At 34.3% G+C, this 21,636-nt stretch overlaps 1 protein-coding gene across 1 annotated transcript in view; it reads left to right on the forward strand.

The window, feature by feature from the left end:
* The window catches only part of LOC132706690 (growth/differentiation factor 8), a 69,018-nt gene that overhangs the window by 42,077 nt on the left and 5,305 nt on the right, over window positions 1-21,636 (forward strand). Inside the window, exon 2 of the mRNA XM_060678169.1 lies at window positions 19,858-20,228. Within this exon, the coding sequence (XP_060534152.1) occupies window positions 19,858-20,228 (371 nt within the window). The remainder of the gene's footprint in view (window positions 1-19,857; window positions 20,229-21,636) is intronic.

Below are 21,636 nucleotides of genomic sequence, written 5' to 3' on the forward strand. Positions count from 1 at the left end.
TGTCACCGATCAAGGAAGGCAATAAGCAATAATAACCACATTATTCAATTGCTAACCAAAATAAAATATGTTTTAGTGCAATAGGCAAATCTTGACGACTAAGTCATCCTGTATATCTGATATTTCCATTTGCGATACCGCTTATGCGATATATCGAAAATTCTGACTGAATTCAACAATTCTTACTAATTTTACAGAAATTCTGACTTGTTTTTCAGAATTTTTCATTTAACTTCTAAATTTTCCCGTATTTTCTAGGCGTTCTGGCTTATTTTTTAGGAATTCTGAGTTATTCTCCAAAAATTCTGTCTTTTTCTACAAATTCTGAATTAACTCGACAATTCTTACTAATTTCTCGGAAATTCGGACTTATTTTCCAGAAAAAAATCTAAAACTTAAACTTATATTTTAGTTTTGTTGACTTTTTAGCCCGTTTAACAAATTGCCAAATTGCCACCGATAAAGGCTACTAGGTTTTCCAGAAGATCATTCATCATCAACTCATCAAACGTACAAAATCGATAAAAGGGCAACAAAACTAAAATAGAAATTTTAGTGCAATAAGGCAAATCTTTTAAGAATAAATCATCCTGTTTATGTGATGTTTCCATGAGCGATACCTGATTCTGACTTGTTTCAAGAAATTCTGACATTTTTTCAAAATTTTTGACAACAATTCTTACTAGTTTTCTAGAAAGTGTGACTTATATTTTAGAAATTCTAACTTAATTCAGAAATTCTTAATTGTTTTTCAAGAATTGTGACTTAATTTAAAAATTCTTACTAATTGTCTAGAAATTCCGACTTGTTTTAGAAATTTTGACTTAAGTCAAGTCAATACTAAATTTTTAGAAATTCTGGCTTATTTTTCAGAAACTCTCTAACATAATTCAGAAATTCTTGCTTGTTTATCAGAAATTATAATTGAATTCAGAAATTCTTTCGTGAAATTTCGTGAAAATCTGAACTTGTAGTTCTTGTTTATTTTGTTAAATGAATTTTCATCAAGTAAAAGCCACCTAAGTTCAATTTCAGAATTTTTTGTTTTCCAGAAATTCTGAGCTAATTCAACAATTCTTACTAATTTTCCAGAAATTCTGACTTATTTTTCAGAATTTTTTACCTAACTTAAAAATTTTGACGTGTTTTCCAGACGTTCTGACTTATGATTTAGAAATTCTGACATAACTCAGAAATTCTGAGTTATTTTCTAAATTCTAAATTCTAAAACTTAAACTTATATTTTAGTTTTGTTGACCTTTTAGCCCTTTTAACAAATTGAGACCGATCAAGGCTACTAGGTTTTCCAGAAGATCATTCATCATCAAAACGTACAAAATCGATGAAAGGCCAGCAAAACTAAAATAGAAGTTTTAGTGCAATCAGGCAAATCTTTGAAGAATAAATCATCCTGTTTATGTGATGTTTCCATGAGCGATACCTGATTCTGACTTATTTCAAGAAATTCTAAATTTTTTTAAAAATTTTGACAACTTCGACATGTTGACGTATTTTCCAGAATTTCTGTCTCTTTTTAGAAATTTTAACTTAACTCAACAATTCTTACTCATTTTCTAAAAAGTTTGACTTATATTTTAGAAATTCTAACTTAATTCAGAAATTCTTACTTGTTTTTCAAAAATTGTGACTTAATTTAAAAATTCTTACTAATTTTCTAGAAATTCCGACTTGTTTTAGAAATTTTGACTTAAGTCAACAATTCATACTAAATTTTTAGAAATTCTGGCTTATTTTTTAGAAATTCTCTAACATAAATCAAAAATTCTTGCTTTTTTATCAGAAATTATAATTTAATTCAGAAATTCTTTCGTGAAATTTCGTGAAAATCTGAACTTTTAGTTCTTATTTATTTTGATAAATGGATTTTCATCAAGTAAAAGCCACCTCAGTTCAATTTCAGAAATTCTTACTTGTTTTCCAGAAATTCTGACTTATTTTTCAGAATTTTTCAGTTAACTTAAAAATTTTGAAGTGTTTTCCAGACGTTCTGACTTATGGTTTAGAAATTCTAGAGTTATTTTCCAAAAATTCTGTATTTTTTTAGAAATTCTGACTTAACTCAACAACTCTTACCAATTTTCTTGAAATTCTGGCTTACCTTTTAGAAATTTTGAATTATTTCAGTAAGTATTTTCCGGAAATTCTGTTTCCTCATAAATTTAAGCTATTATTAAACTAAAATTTATGTTTTATTTATGAGCGCTTTCGTAAAAACGTCTGCCTCAGACCATTGCGCGGGTGACAGCAACCCTCGGCAAAAAATCTGCGCTTAACAAATTGCCGCTGTCGCCGATCAAAGGAGGCAATAAGCGAATTAACGGCACTATATGTCGGTATTACGTACGGTTGCCCAGGCGACTCTGATATCTGTGTCCCCCCCGCTGCCACGGATCCCGCGTCCGTGAACCTGATAGGCCGACTAACAAATGTTTTCCGATTTAAAGTGGGAGGCAGGCAAACGGGCCTAAGAAATTACAATGCTCTCTAGAACTTACTATTTCGTTGGTGGACGTTAAATAAATTCAGACCCTTGATTCAGTGGAGATACTATCTTGCGATTGAGGTTTTCGTTGCGGTTATTGCTGAATTGGAAACATGACCGCTACGAGAATAAAGTTGAGAGTCAGTCAGCCCGTAATTTCGCTCAAAATTTCGATTTTTCTTTCTTCTCCGCTTTTTCTATAAACTAGGATCAGATTTACAGGGTTACTCTTAACGTACAAGGTTTTCAAAGTCTGTGAAAAACGTCATTATATTTATATGGAGAATCAAAGTCTTATCTCAGTGAAAATATAAGCCTTTTGGATGCATAGACCTCTTAAAGCGTATATGGCTATTACAATTTAAAAATTTAGAGCTAGTCACTTCTCACAGTATCACAATATACACTCGCAATCACAATATATTCCGAAGGACTTAGTTTTCCAATTGGTCTTGTGATTCTGGGTGACGGCATATCAACTCTGTTTAAAACTCAATAAAAATTTCTTTAAGAAACCTTCCCACTGCCAAGGCACTAGTAAATGTTTACTACGCTTTAGTGTTTTCGACATTGTTGTCTAGTCAGCGGCGTCGTAAAAGATTTCATTGCACAAAAGGGAAAATCCTCCTACTTTTGCTTAACATTTTGACATATATTCCTAACGTTTGAAGCGAATGGAGTTTTTCATAGACACAAAACACACAAAGAACCATTTTTCTCTGGTTTATGTCTCTACAATTGACGTCCAGTGGCTATTTAACGCAATACAATTTTACTGTCTGTCTGTCTTTCGTAGCTTTTAAATAAAAATGATTTCCTTCGACCACAAACAAAATAAAAACAATAACATTAATAGAAAAATGAAAACATATTGGGGTTACTGTCGTGTTACTCAGTTTTTTGCTTTCGTATCTCTTTTTTGTAACTAAAGAAAAACAAAAACAGCATCAAGCTTTTACTATCAGAATACGTTTCGGTATCGCACTTAAACGTTAATCATCCTTAAATTGATTTGAATTTTATGATCCTTAGATTTAATTTCTGGAATACTTTAAAAAAGGTTCAATTTTTAACCAAATTCTTTCAAATTCAATAGTCCAAAAGTTCTTAGACGAGTTTGTAGTTACCATAAACATCTCGAAGCTCACGGTAATTGGTATCCGGATTTTTTGACAAACGGGTGGAGTCGCTCGCAACTATTCCTTAGCTGGGTTGTTCCCTACCTCGTCAAATCTCCACCAATTCGACAATTTGGATTTGAATTTGATGTGCCGGCACTTTCCGGGTTGAACTTTAGTCAAGCGTATGCGTAAGAATTTCCGCGACGCCGCCTATGGACGGCCGAAGGCGCGGAATTGTCGCGCTGATTTGCAAAACAATGCCTCCCATCTCGCTTGCACATAAATCCCGTAATTAAATCACGCTTAGGACGTACCGTTACTAAATGCTAATCAGTCTGGGCGTTATAAATGAGTAAACGACTTAAAAACGGCAGATTTTAAATCAGCGCTCTCGGGCATGGGCACAGTTCGCCAATTGGCCGTCTTGGAATGGACGAGAAGTTGGTTAGTTTTGGTTAGTTGTCGCCCTACCTAACTAAGGCGTTGTAGCTGATATTTATTATGGGTTTATAGGAAACCTCAACTTTTATAGCTTTTAGAGTTTCATGTTACAAGTTTTGTAAGACGTCCAACAAATGCCAAAACACTTTCAGCTTTATAGTATTACATCCAAAACTTTTGCATTACTTTAACTACAAATTCTTTGTGCTGGTCATTTCACGTTGTTTTAAAAGATTGTATAGCGGCTTTTAAAACTTACTTAATCCCTATAAATCGTTAAGGACCTACAGGAACAAGCACAGTAACAATATTTTTGAAACTACTCTTATAAAATATTAGTGTAAGCAAAGGTGCGGAAATGAAATATTACAAAAGTTCAGTATAATAACAGTTTAATAGCAGCAAACAAAAAACACAACATAAAATATAACAAAGATATAAAGATTTTAGTCAAAAACCAGTGAATTTATTAATGGAATAAAACTGATTTATACTATACGATTAATATCTCTCTCTCTCTCTCTATATATATATATATATATATATATATATATATATATATATATATATATATATATATATATATCTTTCTCTTCATTTACTTTTACTGGTTATTTCATAACACCGAATCCTTTCTTCGAATACATCCCACAGGTGTGCAATTGGATTGAGATTGAGATCCGGACTTTGAGGAGGAGTTTTAAACCTAGGAAGAGTATTGCAAAGTATCCATTCACAACATGTCCATGCTTAACAATCTTAATTGCGTTTTTAAGATTTAATGTACCTCGTGTTTTTCGCCATACTTTTCTGAAAAAACGTATACACTTGATACTTACTTTATCAGTAAATATTGCTTTGTTGCAGAAGTCCAGTCCATGACGTCTGTATTGTGTTTCAAAGTTAAGTTTTTTTTTCTTCTACTAAGAGTTTTTTTATAGCGATGCAGGCTTTTGATCCAGAATCTCCGTGTGTATCATAAAAACTTTTATATACAGATTTTGGTAATTCATTATATTGTTCTTGTATTTTATTTGACTTGAGTTACGCTTAGTAATATTCAATAAAAACATTTTTAGCCTAGAGTTTTGCTGGATACGGTAGCAAATATTCTGCACTCACCATAAAATCTGGACACCCGTCGCTTTGGAGTGACCGTGAAAGACTGTGCTTTTTGCCAACTTCTTTCGTTTTGCACAATTAAAGAACGGTCTCAAAATGGAAACGTTTTCGAGATACTTGTAGGAGTAGAAGCTAAAGCTAAAGCTATAGCGAAGAATTTTTCGACGACGATATGCCTCTTTTGCCACTACCAGAAGACCACACAACGACTTTTGCTAAGGAACAGTGATCCACCTGTTGTGTTATTAAGTCAAATAAATAGATAAAACTAACTTTATTTGAAACTTGGCGAAGGTCAACTGAGCTGTTAACCGAGGATGTAACAAGATATTCAACTTAACTTGGTATACATAAATGCTAAAACAGATATAAATCGGGCGTAAAATAAAAAAGAAGAAATAGATACATACACATTACATAATATTCCATTTATCCGTAAAATGAAATTTAAAAATGTAAAGAGAGGTAGGTATTCTGTGTTGCAGTCATCTGAGGATATTACTTAAACAGTCAGCAGATCTCTAGAATAATTACATAGAAGGAGCTCTTAGTCATGGTCTTCTTAATTTTGGGTATTTCAATTCAATTTCATTTCTGCATTTTTTCCAATACGTATGAGAAAAATCAGGTTTAAATAGTTTGTGAAAAAAGCAAGCGAAACGTAATTCTTCTCGACTCAATATACTTAACCATTTTAAATTGTGAAGTTTATGATCTCTTAGTTTAAGGTCATCCAAGCACTGTGTTGTTTCTCTGGGCTAGATCTTACCTCTTCTAAATCACACAACACAACCAGACAACACCAGTCACTGTACTAAGTTAAATATTTTTTTTAAATCCATGATGAAATTTACTAAAGAACGAATTACAAAAAATAAGCATGTAGTACCAAAAAGTTCGATGCTAAGACAGACGCATGTAAAGCGTTATCATTAGGACATGATTCTTTTATAAAAGTTTTGAAGGATATTATATCAAATGACGATGCACAAAAATCAACAGATAAAATTTCAAAGCTTACCCAAAAAACTATATACAGTAGAGGCAGCATTTTTTTATCGTTTTTTTGGAATGACATTCCCGCTTTATTTGATAACATTAACCAAATAGTTTTAACATTTATTTTAATATTTATAGGTAGTAATAACATATGAAACTATAATACCGTGCATACGTATAAAACTATATAACCCAGTTACGATAAATTTGATTATTTTTACTAAAGGAGTACATATGCGTCAGAGTAAGAATTAAAACGATCTAAATATTCACAAAATGCAGTACACTTTTGCAAAACAACACGAAGCAATAGAATTAATAGACGTCAAAATTAAAGCCGTGCTGCAAAATGTCCGTAAACATCCGATTGTTCCCAAACTCGTGCGGAAATGTTCAAAGTGGCTAGGATCCGTGGGACAAGAAACTTACGTGCTAAGGTGACCCTTGCCGCACACTAGATCGGTGTAGAGGCAGCGTATTGCGTTTTTGATCAAAAATAATGATTATTGTATATTTTTTTTATGGACTTTTGATTCAGTTCAATTTATTAGATACGTATACTTTTTTTTAACGATAAAAAGATGGCCCCGATTTTTGACTGCCCTAGGGTTATGTAAAATATCACATCTTTATATTTACAGATTTAATTTTTATATTATTATTATTTTTATATAATATTTAGTAATTTAATGTAAAAGCCTTTTGGAGAACTTTGGAAACCTGTGTACAAATTGTAAGTTCTCATATTCTTGAATGTTTTGGTTAGTTTTGGTCAGTTTTAATCCATTATTATTTGACCAAATCCAGACATTTATGTAGTTTCTGTAGTATGACTGTTGAACTCACCCAAGCAACTCGACATACCTGGGAGTTCTTTCACGGCGATTTCGCTCTGTCTAATTTAGGAACTACTCCAATTACCATCGCCCTGTATACGCGTATGCGCGTTCTTATTGTACAGCGTCAACTTTAGTTTCGATTTTTTACTTGGTAACGGTAAAGAGGCCATAAATTCGCCTAAGTTGATTGTAAAAGGCGCTTGAAATGCACGTTTTATATGGACGCAAAGATGCAAAATTTACGGGCGGACGTTCAGATAGAGCCGATAGAGGTTCTACACGCACGCACGTTTGTGTGTACCGCTACCGCGTCGCCAACTTAAATGCTGATTTACGGGACAATATTGCTTGAAGTTGGTTAGACAATGGTTCAGTAGAAACACTAAGAGATTTTCGGACAGATGTAGCAAATGCAGGCTTATTTTAATTCTAAGGCTACCATGTTTACATACTAGGCTACAGCGTTCAACAGTGACGGAGTCAGGTGCACTCTATTAAAAGTCGCCAGACGATTTTTCCTTGTGAACAGAGCATGCTACGAATCAATTTATTTGGTGTTGTTTTTTTAGAACGTGTTCTTACGATTGGATTGCAACCCTCTCACCCTCATTGTGTGGTCTTCTTCAAAGAGTATTTTGTTGATGTACTCTTTCTCTTGAGTCGATGTTTCTGGCCTTGTTCATGTCGTTCCGGACTAGAATACAGTCTTAGCTTTGTATTGTTTCGATATTTGACTGATCTTTTCTGAGATTCCCTTCAAGTATATATATTGTAGTATTATATTGATAGGCCCGTGGTTGTTGATCAATTATCGCAACTAGTTGAAATAAAAATATCGAATGTGTGCCTTCCTCTGAAAACGGAGGCAAAAAATCTTGGACTTATGCTCAACAGTAAGCTAAAATGCTTAAGTGGTTCTAAAAATATTTCAAATCAATCATTAAAAAAGATCCTGTGTGATTCGATAGTTTTATCTTCTTTTAACCACTGTGATGTCGTCTATGGCCCATGTCTGACAGCGGCTGCCTCAGAAAGGATTGAAAAAATCTATAAATACTGTCTAAGATTCATTTTTGGGATTTAAAGGGGCAGGCCTATTAGTCATAAACTGAAGAAAGTCCGATGGCTTAATATGAAAAATCGACGATATCTCCATAAATGCAATCTTTATCACAAAATTATAAGATTGAAGTCTCTACGCTATCTTTTCAAAAAAATTAGCTTTCGCACGGACGTTCACAATTTAAATTTAAGATTTAAAGGCCTGCTCATCCCTCCACGTCACACCTCTGGAATTTTTGAAAGATCCTTTACATATGACATGGCTAAAATATATAATGCATTGGATCAGTCTTTTAAATTGCTAAACAATACCTTTTCCACACACCTGCTTGATGTATTATTATCATTAAATATTTAAGTAATGTCTACTGTAAACTATTTCCAAAGTATAAGTCCCTATATTTGCACGTACTACTAGGGGTATTTCTTTATTTATTTTTTATGTGTATTTTTCCTGTCTAGCGCTGCTACCTTCTTCTTAGGATAGGTTTAACAACGGAGGCACAAAATATCTTATTTTGTTCATCCGAACCGTGTCCTTTTCATTGTATATTAATACGTGGATAAAATTATTATTATTATCATTATTATTATTATTATTATTATTATTATTATCATTATTATTATACATTTTCATTATGTAAATAAAAAATAAAGACAATGGAAGATCGACCATCTCTAAACCTTTCTAATATTGCTGACGAACCAAACGTAAGGCACCTTTTTAAACCGCTTGTACACTTTTCAACATTATTTAACTAGTTTTGACTAGTTTTTCTCAATCTGGATAGAACTCTGACAAAGTTTGAATTGAGATGGCTTTTACTCGAAAAAAATTCATATAGCCCAAAATATAATACGATGTTGCAAAACATTATGAATGGAAAAATCAAATAGCCAACCATCTCTAAAAGATGGAACTAGAAGAAGAGAGGATTTCCGACTTTAAAGAGCTGAAAGTTCGGTACCACCACGTATACTAGCTCGTAGGTGGTATCGACGTTCCATTTCCATTTATAATCGAACAAATGCCATTCGCTATCGACGAGACAAATTTATCCTCGCTACATTGTTACAAACAAGCGCGTTTTTTATGAAAAATCGTTTATCAATTCATTATTGAACGAATTTCGAGATTACAATGGCGTAGACGAAGACCGACTGCACACATATCACAACAGCGTGACAATATATCGGAAAAGTTTGATAGCTGCGTCAGCGTAAAGGGTCATATTTAATTCCCGTGACAGATACGATGGTTCAACAGCACTCCTACCTAGTTTTATTATGCTTTTTTTCCACCAACATTTTGCGCCCTCAGACAGAAATGAATAAGTGAAAAATTTCCCTACATGCTTTATGGTATTGATAAAACAGTAGAACGAACTTTCTAATCGGCACTCATTCCAGCCTCAAGAGGAACACTGTTGTTGAGTCTACTTCAAACAGTTGTCGATTAATCAAACGTCATTAGGTACGCAAAGATCCCTCAAAAGTTGGAGTCTTTTCCATGATTCGGGAATCATAGCTTGCGTCATCCTATTACTGAATCGGCTGGAAGATATTCTTAACATTTCAGGGCATAGAGATAATCTACCGTGTGGCAAAACTTAAACGTTAGCAAAAATACGATTATTATCGTCTCCCCTTTTCTTGAAATCAATGAAATGAAAGCTTGGCACTGATTTTTGTCCTGCCACATTCTGGTACTACGTAATATCCATTTTTCCACGCTTTTTGCTCTGCAGCTTATAACCCAGTTTAATTCAATTCATCACAATTTCGCACGGTCAATCTTGCCATAGTTCTAGCGTACTTACTGTTGCATATGTTGTTCTGTTGTGCTTTACGGTATTCTCTGTCGGACCACTCATGGTTAAACCAGTCTATTTTGTTTGTGTTATTTATGTTCGCTATGGTGTTGCTGGTACTCTGGGTTTATGATGGCCTGATTCTTTCTCATATTTTGTGTCGACATTTTCTTCATTTTGACCTGACCATGAAATGCTTAGATTGAACTGAGGTGGCTTTTGCTTGATGAAAAACCATTTATCAAAATAAATTACAACTAAAAGTTCAGAGTTTCACGAAATTATATATTTTGACATGACAATTGTTTCGACAACACCGTGTCTTTATCAAATGTGATAAAGACACGTTGTTGTCGAAACAAATATCATGTCAAAATATATAATTTCGTGAAAATCTGAACTTTTAGTTCTTATCTATTAAGATGTGGTCGACCTGGTTTTTTGTCCACGTCTCATCAAGATGTTTTCTGCTCTCTTAGTTACTTTTTTCCTTACTGATAGTCTAGAGCTACTACAACTTCTTTTAATTGGTGTGAATTACGCCATTTTATTACTAATACTGTGACCACTAAGAGATAGTAGCAACCCTTACTTTTTAAATAATGAGCTAGTCCAGTATATGTAGTACTGCTTTGAATTGTCACCACTTATTGGTTGCTATAAAGCCAGCGCAGCCAAGACTTTCTTGGCATACAAACTTTTAGCCTTGATGTTACTGCAAAAAAGTAAAAAGAGTCATATAACCAGCAAGCCTAATTAAAACGTTCAATTTGAAATGTTGTTTATTTTTCCAAGTTAAATTTGAAAATTTTTAAAGCATTTGGATATCTTTAAAATTTATGTATAATTTTTAGGTACATCAATCACATTACATCAACCTATTTTTATTATAAATCACATAGAAACAACGCTTCACCTCGAAATATTAGTCTTCAACGACAGACATCCCATTTATTCACGAAATGTCCCTGCAAAACGGAAACTAGAAGGCCAAGGATGAAGCAAACCCGTTTGCATATCAAAGGGATGCGTGCGTGTAGGTTATATCTACGTTATGCAAAATACAAACCGAGCGAGCGTGAATGGTTGCCTACGGCCGTCGCTCATAGTTTGCCGGCCAAAAATAAGAAATGCTAAGCTGAGAACTTCAGAGAAACCCCATTAGCACTTAATTACATAGTTACATGTCTCCTACACCCTAATTACAGGTTTATTCTGAATATTTTCAGAAATATGTCAGTTCTAAGTTGATATTTCTTGCATGTAGGGTTATTTTACTGTAAGTTACGTTAAAAATTTGTTTTTCAAAAATTATTTCTGACTTGGTTTCTTATAAATATCTTCAAATTTGCAATTTTAACATAGATTTGATTCTATTGGCTTTTCAATAGACTACTAACCCAAATCTAGGTTGGCAATACTGCTTCGCGTTCATCTAAAGATTCGGATATGCCTGCAAGAATAATATTGATAAACAACAATTCCCCACAATTTTGCAAGGAAAGTCCAGTGGTCACAAAAAATTCGGCATTGAAACAGCTAGTGTATTGAGTTATATGCGTGGTAAGGGGTGTTTTTTTTTCGATGTATAGAACTTTAAGATGCAATAAAACAACGATGGATTATTCGATTGACATGAATTGTATTTATCCGAAAGATAATCTTGTGGCATTACATTTTAAATATGATTTCTGGCATATGACCACCACGGCTGGCGCGGATGTAGTCCAATCTGGACGTCCAATTTTCGATGCCTTTTTACGAAAATTTGTGACCGTATATCGGCAATAACACGGCGAATGTTGTCTTCCAAATGGTCAAGCGTTTGTGGCTTATCCGCATAGCCCCACAGAAAGTAGTCTAGCGATGTTAAATCACAAGATTTTGGAGGCCAATTCACAGGTCCAAAACGTGAAATTAGGAGGTCACCAAACCTGTCTTTCAATAAATCGATTGTGGCACGAACTGTGTGACATGTCGCGCCGTCTTGTTGAAACCGCATCTCCTGGACATCATGGTTATTCAATTCAGGAATGAAAGAGTTAGTAATCATAGCTATATACCGATCACCACTAACTGTAACGTTCTGGCCATCATCGTTTTTGAAGAAGTACGGACCAATGATTCCACCAGCCCATAAAGCGCACCAAACAGTCAGTTTTTCTGGATGTAACTGTGTTTCGACATACACTTGAGGATTAGCTTTGCTCCAAGTGGGGCAGTTTTGTTTGTTGACGTAGCCATTCAACCAGAAGTGCGCTTCATCGCTAAACAAAATTCGCTTATGAAAATCGGGAACAACGGCAATCTCGTTTTGGACCCGTTCGACGAATCTACGCCTTACTTGATGATCGTTTGGCTTCAATTCTTGCAGGAGTTGAATTGTGTAAGCACGTAAACCAAGATCCTTCCGCAACATCTTTCATAAAGTGGATGGATACAGATCAAATTCCTATGCTCGATGGCGGATGGACTCATTCTGGTCTTCCTCAATGCTACGCTCTACAGCAGCAATAGCTTCTTCTGTACGCACGGTACGGCGTCTCTGGGGTGGCGAGTTATCAATAAGAGTGAACGTGGTGCGAGAACGTTCCATGGTTAATCGAATTAACTGCTCTGATGGACGATTTTGTCGACGATAAAATGGACGTAGTGCGAGATACGTATTCCGCACAGAACCATTATTTTCGAAATAAAATTGCACTATTTGCAAGCGTTGTTCAGGCGTGAGTCTATTCATGATGAATTGCCAAACCAAACTGAGAATAAATCACTTGACAGCTGTTAAATCGGTCGCCATCTTGAATAGTAATAGCAACTTAAAGTTCTATACATCGAAAAAAAAGACCCATTACAATATGTCAACTTCTGTCTACAAAATTCTTGTTGTAGCTATTTCTTACAACCTTTGCAGTACTTTGATACTACTACTTCTACAACTACTACTGAACAAATTTTGAAGAAAATGCTTTGAAAGTGCACTGTTATTCATTATCTATCTTTTTCCATATCTTACCAATTTTTTATTCGAATTATTGGCGCTGTGTTGTTGTTCTATTGTAAATTTAATATTTGCATGTAATTTAATGATTGGATTAAGAAATTGGATAACGGTCTATCAATAGTTTGGCGTTATTTGGGAGTTTTCAACATTTAATTTTGTTTCCTTCTTCTTTATGATGTATTGCTTCGGACGTTGGCTACCATCATTGCTGGATTATCTTATTCTGTCAAAAAGTTTATCTTCATTTTTGGGACTTGTTTTATAAACTTTATTTTTCATCACTTTCCAAAAATAAGAATCGAATGGTGTAAGATTAGGGAACCTCGGAGACCAGTGTGCAAAGGGACCGTCTCTTCTATCAAGCGCTTAGGAATTTTTTAGTTTAACCAATGAAGAATAATTCTTGAATCTAGCTAAAACTAAAACTAAACGACTAGTATTTAATAATTCATTAAAGGAAAAAGGACTTGTTATTTGGTCTCCTAAAAATCCCACCCCAGGTATTGACTTTCTGAGAATATTCATCTTTGCAATTTAGAACCCAGTAGGGATTATCTGTGACCCAGTATCTACAATTTTGAGATGATATAATCATAAACGTAATCATAATCATAAATCATAAATGTCTGCCATTTAAGAAATTACCCCAATAACAGTCTTTTATTCTCAATCACCTTATTTCAATGTATGTAAGAACTTTTGTTTGTAGAGCTTCATTTTTTGATGGATGAAGGATCTATTTTTTTTTATCCTTACTAATAGTCAGCTGAGATGCTAAGTCTTGAAGGCTAAGGCGCGAATTTGCATTCTGACTGATTTTAATACCACTGTCAGTTTTATAAAAAAAAGCATCTATAGAAGTTGTATTTTCATGTGTAATGTGAGGTTAGAATAATATTCGAAACAATTCGGAACATATCTAGGTAACAAACTGTAGCCATTTTACACAATCATGTGATATAAAAGTGAAGAAGTGTATGACTGTGCAAAACTTCAAATCTGTATTTATTTAGATAGCCAAAATATAGAAATGTCTTAAATACACGCTGTATATACGGGTCTTGTTGATATCCTGTTTTATGAGTCTTCACATATCTAGGTAACACACTGTAGTCAGTTTTCACAATCTTGTGAAATAAAAGTGAAGTAGTGTATGACTATGCAAAACTTCAAATCTGTATTTATTTAAATAGTCCTAAAACAACACGCTGGTCTTGACGGACATCCTGTTTTATGTAACTTCACATATCTAGGTAAACCACTGTAGTCAGTTTTCACAATCTTGTGAAGTAATAGTGAAGAAGTATATAACTATGCAAAACTTATCTATATTTATGCGACACGCTGTATATAGGGGTCTTGTTGGATATTCTGTTTTATGAGTCTTCACATATCTAGGTAACACACTGTAGTCAGTTTTCACAATCTTGTGAAATAAAAGTAAAGTAGTGTATGACTATGCAAAACTTCAAATTTTGTATTTATTTCAATAGCCCTAAAACGACACGCTGGTCTTGACGGATATCCTGTTTTATGTAACTTCACATATCTAGGTAAACCACTATAGTCAGTTTTCACAATCTTGTGAAGTAATAGTGAAGAAGTATATAACTATGCAAAACTTATCTATATTTATGCGACACGCTGTATATAGGGGTCTTGTTGGATATTCTGTTTTATGAGTCTTCACATATCTAGGTAACACACTGTAGTCAGTTTTCACAATCTTGTGAAATAAAAGTAAAGTAGTGTATGACTATGCAAAACTTCAAATTTTGTATTTATTTCAATAGCCCTAAAACGACACGCTGGTCTTGACGGATATCCTGTTTTATGTAACTTCACATATCTAGGTAAACCACTATAGTCAGTTTTCACAATCTTGTGAAGTAATAGTGAAGAAGTGCATGACTATGCAAAACTTATCTGTATTTATGCGACCCGCTATATATACGGGTCTTGTTGGATATCCTTTTTTATGAGTCTTCACATATCTAGGTAACACACTGTAGTCAGTTTTCACAATCTTGTGAAATAAAAGTGAAGCAGTGTATGACTATGCAAAACTTCAAATTTGTATTTATTTAAATAGCCCTAAAACAACACGCTGGTCTTGGCGGACATCCTGTTTTATGTAACTTCACATATCTTGGTAAACCACTGTAGTCAGTTTTCACAATCTTGTGAAGTAATAGTGAAGAAGTGTGTGACTATGCAAAACTTATCTGTATTTATGCGACACGCTGTATATACGGGTCTTGTTGGATATCCTATTTATGAGTCTTCACATATCCAGGTAGCACACTGTAGTCAGTTTTCACAATCTTGTGAAATAAAAGTGAAGCAGTGTATGACAATGCAAAAATCAAATTTGTATTTATTTAAATAGCCCTAAAACGACACGCTGGTCTTGTCGGACATTCTGTTCTATGTAAATTTACATATCTAGGTAACACACTGTAGTCAGTTTTCACGATCTTGTGAAGTAAAAGTGAAGAAGTGTATGACTATGCAAAACTTCAAATCTGTATTTATGCGACACGCTGTATAAACCGGATCTTGTGGGATATTCTGTTTTATGCACTTACCACATTTAGGTAACACAGTGTAGCCATTTTTCACAATCTTGTAAAATAAAAGTGAAAAAATTTTGATGAAAATGCTGTAAAAGCGTAGGGTTAGTCGTTATCTATCTTTTTCCACATTTGACCAATTTTTAATTCGAATTATCGGCGCTGGATTTTCCGATTTCGTCCACATTCGTCCATGTGCGGCCGGTCAAAAGCCGTGGCAAAATCGTTTCGAACCCCGCCGAGCGGCAGTCCTAGCCATATACCATTCCCACGGACCGATACGTCTACTAATACGAAAAACCCATCGCGAGATAATCGAATGCCATGCGAATAATGAATAAGAAATTAAGCTGTCGTAGCGGCGACGAGGTGGGTTGGCAGCCCGGCGAAATATATCGCCCGTAAAACGTCAACCGTCTCCCATTGTGTACACTGAGCGTACGCGCATTTCCAAGAAACACTAAACATTTCAATTACCGGTAATCGCCGCTGTTAATAACACGGTGCCGCGCGAGCCACACGCAAAAATCCCACCCCTTGACGGCGGCGTTGCAACGTTTCGATGGTTGCCGGATCGGACCTGTGACGTCAGCCGACGCGTTGCGTGGTTTCCCTCGCGACAGACGTTTGCGCTGTGTTCTTTATTGTAAGAGAGTTATAAAGCCTCATTGAACTGTTAAACTTAGTGGTCTTAACCCTATTCCATTGTTGAAAAGTTTCGCTGGTAACCTCTCTGGTGATGAACTGTATATTACTCATTCTTTATTAGCGTCAGTACATTCCTTCTTTTATCTTTAAAGTTATTATGTTTTTTTTTGCGGTGCAGCTAAAAACTTTACTTCTTTAAAAACACATTTCGTTCAGCGAAGAAAGAGGCAAAAATCTGCCCAGTTTTTAAAAAAGCTAATGTTACTTAAGAACTACAGACCTACATCACTGCTTTCTGTCCTGCTCAAATATTTCAATGAATAATGCATGATATACAGGGTGTTTTCTAATTGAATGTCCGTATTAAGGGGGTGATTTTTAGGTCCATTTTACAAAGAAAATTTCGTATGAACATATGTCCTAAGTCTTAACTGTTGAGATACCGGGAAAAAACTTCCCTTGCGACAGACTTTTGCGCTCTGTTCTTCAATGTAAGACAGTTATAAATCTTCATTGAACTGTTAAACTTAGTGGTATTGTTGAAAAGTTTAAAAAAATTACTTCGCTGGTAACCACTTTGGTGATCAGCTGCATATTACTCCATCTTTATTACCGTCAGTACATTGAGGTCTCAACAGATTATTTAAATTTCAAAAGTAATAAAAAAAGTTTTTAATATTCATAACGTGGTAGGTCCTGATGGTATTGCTTCTTTTATCTTTACAATCGTTGAAAAAGGCAAAAATCTTTGTTGCGGTTGTTGTTGAGACAAACTGCTGACGTTTCATCATCCTGTTCCTTCTTCAGAACTTAACTGAGCAGATTCAATAGCCTGTGGAAATTTCTTTAAAAAATATTTTGTAATGTCTGTATCTAGCATGTGTTGTTTTATCATACAAAAATTGCAAGAAATCAAATTTCATATTGCCTAAAACATTCTATATATCATTTGTCAGTTCTATATGGAGCCCTTGTTATGAAACCCATAAGTATAACATTGACATGTTCCAAATGGACATCGAAGTGTATCTTCAGCCATTTTTTATACAAATAATCAACTAATAGGATCAATGTTCCCGAATGATTAAATCAAAACACGAAATTTCCTGTAGATAATACCCATACTAATTATTATGGTACTTCACCAATTATTACTAAGTGTAATTATCGTAATTGAATACGCACAGAGTCTGATTTATGGCATGTATCTTCAGTTAGTAAGCAGTTAGTTAGTGTTCTTGTATTTATTCGATTATTCCCAACGTACTCTGTAAAGTGAAGTAATTCTGTTGAGTTTGTAAATATATTAATAAATACATAAATAAATAAATATAAATATACTCATATAGACAAATATTGCATGAAATACTTAAATATTGGTAAAAATTACACCTAAATAACAAATACATAAATAAAATAAAATTAACATTAAAATTTCCATTCATTTATATTCTTTATGTCCATTTTACTAAAGCAATTCGCCAGAGTATGGTATATATTGAGATTCAGATAAGTTGTGTCATCGGCGAATAAGATAGAGTCATCAAATGCCACATACTGACCAACCCGTACATCATAAAATTCCAGTATTTTCATAAAAATATCAATATTACTTGGAAAATATAATTGAATAAGAAAAACGTGAACTTTTTTTAACATTTCACCAAATATGAGGATCAAATTTTGTAAAATTACAAAAATATGTATTTTCAAAGATGGAGGCACAATTTTTTCTAGGGTGTAATTTCTCAAAAGTTTTATTATAAACAAAATATGTTTAGAATTTCACATAGAATCTTAAAATGTTATCAGATACGGCGCGTTCAATTTGAAATAAGCAAGCAGGCGTTGAAAAATTGACAGGCGTTTCTAAATTACATCTCATTAAAGTTTTAATAGGCGGGTTGGGTGAAATACCCTGTATGGTCATACAAAGCAGATGCACTCACATTTATAACACATTTTGACATGCTGCCAGCCCACTGAGTCATTGCCAATCCACTATTTGTCACAATCAGCCTTAAGACTACGACAAATAAACTCATCAGTATTTGAAAATAGCGATATACAGGCAACCAAACAATCTTAACCGTGACTCAGGTCCTTACCTTTCACCAATCTTTAAAAATATTTACCTTAATTTTAACACATTTTTGCAGTTAATCATCAAGTGTTATTGAAAAAAACCCAAACTTCATGATATCGGAAGTTGGTTACATTTTAAAACCAAGTTATTTATTGGAAGAACAGAAAACAGTTACTGTAAATGGCACATCAAGCGAATATCAAAATGTAAACTGTGGCGTTCCTCAAGGAACGGTTCTCGGACCTCTTTTATTTGTTTGGAAACTCCCTTTTGAAATATTTTATCTAATCCATTTTTTTTCTAGAATTCTAAACATCAAACATGTAAGCTTAGTTATATTATAAGTATTCAAAAATGGCTATTCGAAGTAATATAAATACATATTCTCTACTCTAGTCAAATAAATATATTTGACTTACCACAACTGTATTCCTCAATTCTTAAAATAAACATTGGTCTCCTTAGATAGTCAGATGTACTGTAAATGTAAGTGACAGAACATTTGGATGATCTGCAGGAGCTTTGAATGAAGTAATAGGTATGAACTGAAAATTAACATGAAGAAAACAAAGTACATGGTAGTCGAACGCCAAGAAACACGTGCATTAGCTACCGAGATTAAAAACAAAATAAAACAGGCTCCAAGTATTCTTCACAATCAGAACATTTCTATCTAACCGTAATCTCTCTATAGAACTCCGCAAAATGATGCTGAAATATTATGTGTTTCTAGTGTCTCAGAAATGTTATTAAGAAGAATACCAGTCTTCGGAATGTGGACGTATCACCCACTCCATCATATTTAAATATTTTGGTCACATAAAGAGCACCTGGCAGAAAAAGAGATTCCTAGTTAAAAGATCTAGGGAAGTGGTTTCCAAAGTGAAGATTACCATTTTGACCGCCACAGATAGGGGATAGTACAAGAAGAAGACGCATTAAACACAATAAAATTAAAATTGAACCATCCGGTCACTTGAACAATTGGACAAAGATGCAAAACTATGCCTCGATGGCTTTAAAAAATCCTTCTAAACTGCTTAAAAGAAACAAAAAATATGAGTTTATCAAACACACTTATTTTTTTGTTTGCATCTAATTAAAAAAAAGATTGATAAAATAGTGTATTATGACGTTTCTTTTGATTATGATGAGGGTATCATTCTTCTGATGCCAGACTTTTCATCCTCATTTATTACAGTTTTTTATCTTTCTGTACTGCTCTCTGTCCAGCTCCAGTCATATCCTCGCTTATCTTTGTGCACAACACATTTTAACTATTTTTGCAACTCCGAATGTTGAGTTTTGATAACGAACAGCTTTGAATACATTGAGAACAGTAATTTTCTCGTTTTTAGAAATCGCAGTTTTACTAATCAGTTAAACAGTAAGGAGCAGATACTACGCCTATGGAATACGGCTAAGTTTTACACTTCAATAATGATTTATAGCTCTCTCCGGCATTAAAGAGCAGATCATAACTTTTTTCTTAAAGCCACCTAAGTATCGCGACTCAATTAATACATACTCCACAGTATATCCACTTATTCGAAATTATAACCCTGTTACGTTAGAGGTCCTTACGTAATCTGAATCCTTCTCCAAAGTATGGTTAAACGAATTCAAACCACGTTCTCTTTGGTTGCAGATCCAAGACTAAGGCACACCAAAGCCCACATCCTCTACTTTACGTTCAGCGACAGCATAACCAAGTTCCATGTCGCCAACGCGACCCTCCACGTGTTCATCAGGGGCGTAGAGCGGCGACCGCAGCCATACGTCAACCTCGAGGTGTTCAAGGTCAGGAAATCCAATGACCACTCCGAGCCGAGCTTGTCGAAGGTGTTCGGCCGAAAAGTGATGCAGCCTCTGGGAAGGGGCGACTGGGTAAAGGTGGAATTCACCGAGACTGTCGGAGAGTGGTTCAAAAATCCGAGGGAAAATTTTGGGTTCGTGATCAACGCGACCGCGAACGGAAGAAAAGTGGCTGCCACGGATGTCAACACGGAAAAGGGCAAGGTATAGCTTATATTCACTTCTAAATATAGCATATTTCTAAACGGTACGGAGTAAATAATTCCTCGCACTAAAATATGTGGAATATAGGATACTTTTTATAATGAAATTTAGAGAAAACACTTCAATTCAATGTCCTGCGTGTTCTAAGACCAAAAATACTGCCATCAGACGTCAATTTTTTCAAGTATTATACGAAAAATTAAAGTAAATTTCCTTTAGAGTTAACAAAATAAAGTAATTTCCCTATGAACATATGTTCAAGATATTTCCTGATACTCATTGTACATGGTGTTCAAAATAAGGTTTTCTTGCCCTTAACTGAAAAACTGCGAAGGACAGAAAAAAAGTTAAATTGGAAGGTTGTATAGCTTCATAATTTGTTTTATATACGCGGTGTTAAATTCATATGGAATAAATACCAGCTTCCTTATTTTAAATAGATTTAAAAATTTAATTTCGTTAATAACTCTATTTTTCAGACCGTGAGTGTCATATTCAACTGTTAAACCGCCAATCATTTCTGACACTCCGACTCCCGAATAGACAACCCTAAATACATAGTCACCTTAATTTTTGATGCCAAATTGGATACAATTGTAAAATAGAGCGTCCTCTGGCGTAAAAACAGGCGTCAATACTTATAAAAATAAACAATCAAATAAATTTATTAATTAAATACTAATAATAAACTTGCTGACGTTTCGCCAGTCATCCTTTTGTATTCTTCAGGACTTACCTGAATCTATCTCGCATTATACTCTGTACCTGCTTATATACTGGTCGAGGGGGATACTGATTCCGATATTGGCGAAAAGTAAAGACTTGTAAATAATATTACAGTAGCCTGTGGAGGTTTCTTTGAATTTTTATTATTGAGATGTCTATTATTAAAAAATTATAGCAGTTTCTCTATAGGTTTTATATTATTCTCCCCCAATTAAGACGATTTCTATTTTCTCTCCACTACTTAATCACTCCAAAATTTCTACGAGTAAAATTCTAACTCGTTTGGACGTTCGTTTGTAAATCCTAGAACTAATTTCAAAAATGAATAGGTACATTTTTGCAATGTAAAAGAATGTAATTCAATCAACCAACTTCAATATTTATTTATTCGATATTGTCAAATTTAAGAAATATTCTTCGGCTCTAATACATTTACACATTCCGCTATGGGGGTCTTCCTGAACTAGTAGGCACCATTTCACCTGCCGTCTTTCTTTTCATTAGCGTTCACTTTCACATTTGTAAGTTAATTAAAAATAACGTCATTACAAATGAGTTTAATTCCGATTAAGGCTAAAGGAGGGGCATGAACATTTTCTGTATAAGCAGGTACAGAGTAGAATTCAAGTCAGTTTCAGCTGAGCTCTGAACAGGATGATTTGGCGAAACGCCAGCAAGTTTG

The sequence above is a fragment of the Cylas formicarius genome, unplaced genomic scaffold (genome assembly GCF_029955315.1).
Source record: "Cylas formicarius isolate icCylForm1 unplaced genomic scaffold, icCylForm1.1 PGA_scaffold_8__14_contigs__length_24414737, whole genome shotgun sequence".
Lineage (NCBI taxonomy): Eukaryota > Metazoa > Arthropoda > Insecta > Coleoptera > Brentidae > Cylas > Cylas formicarius.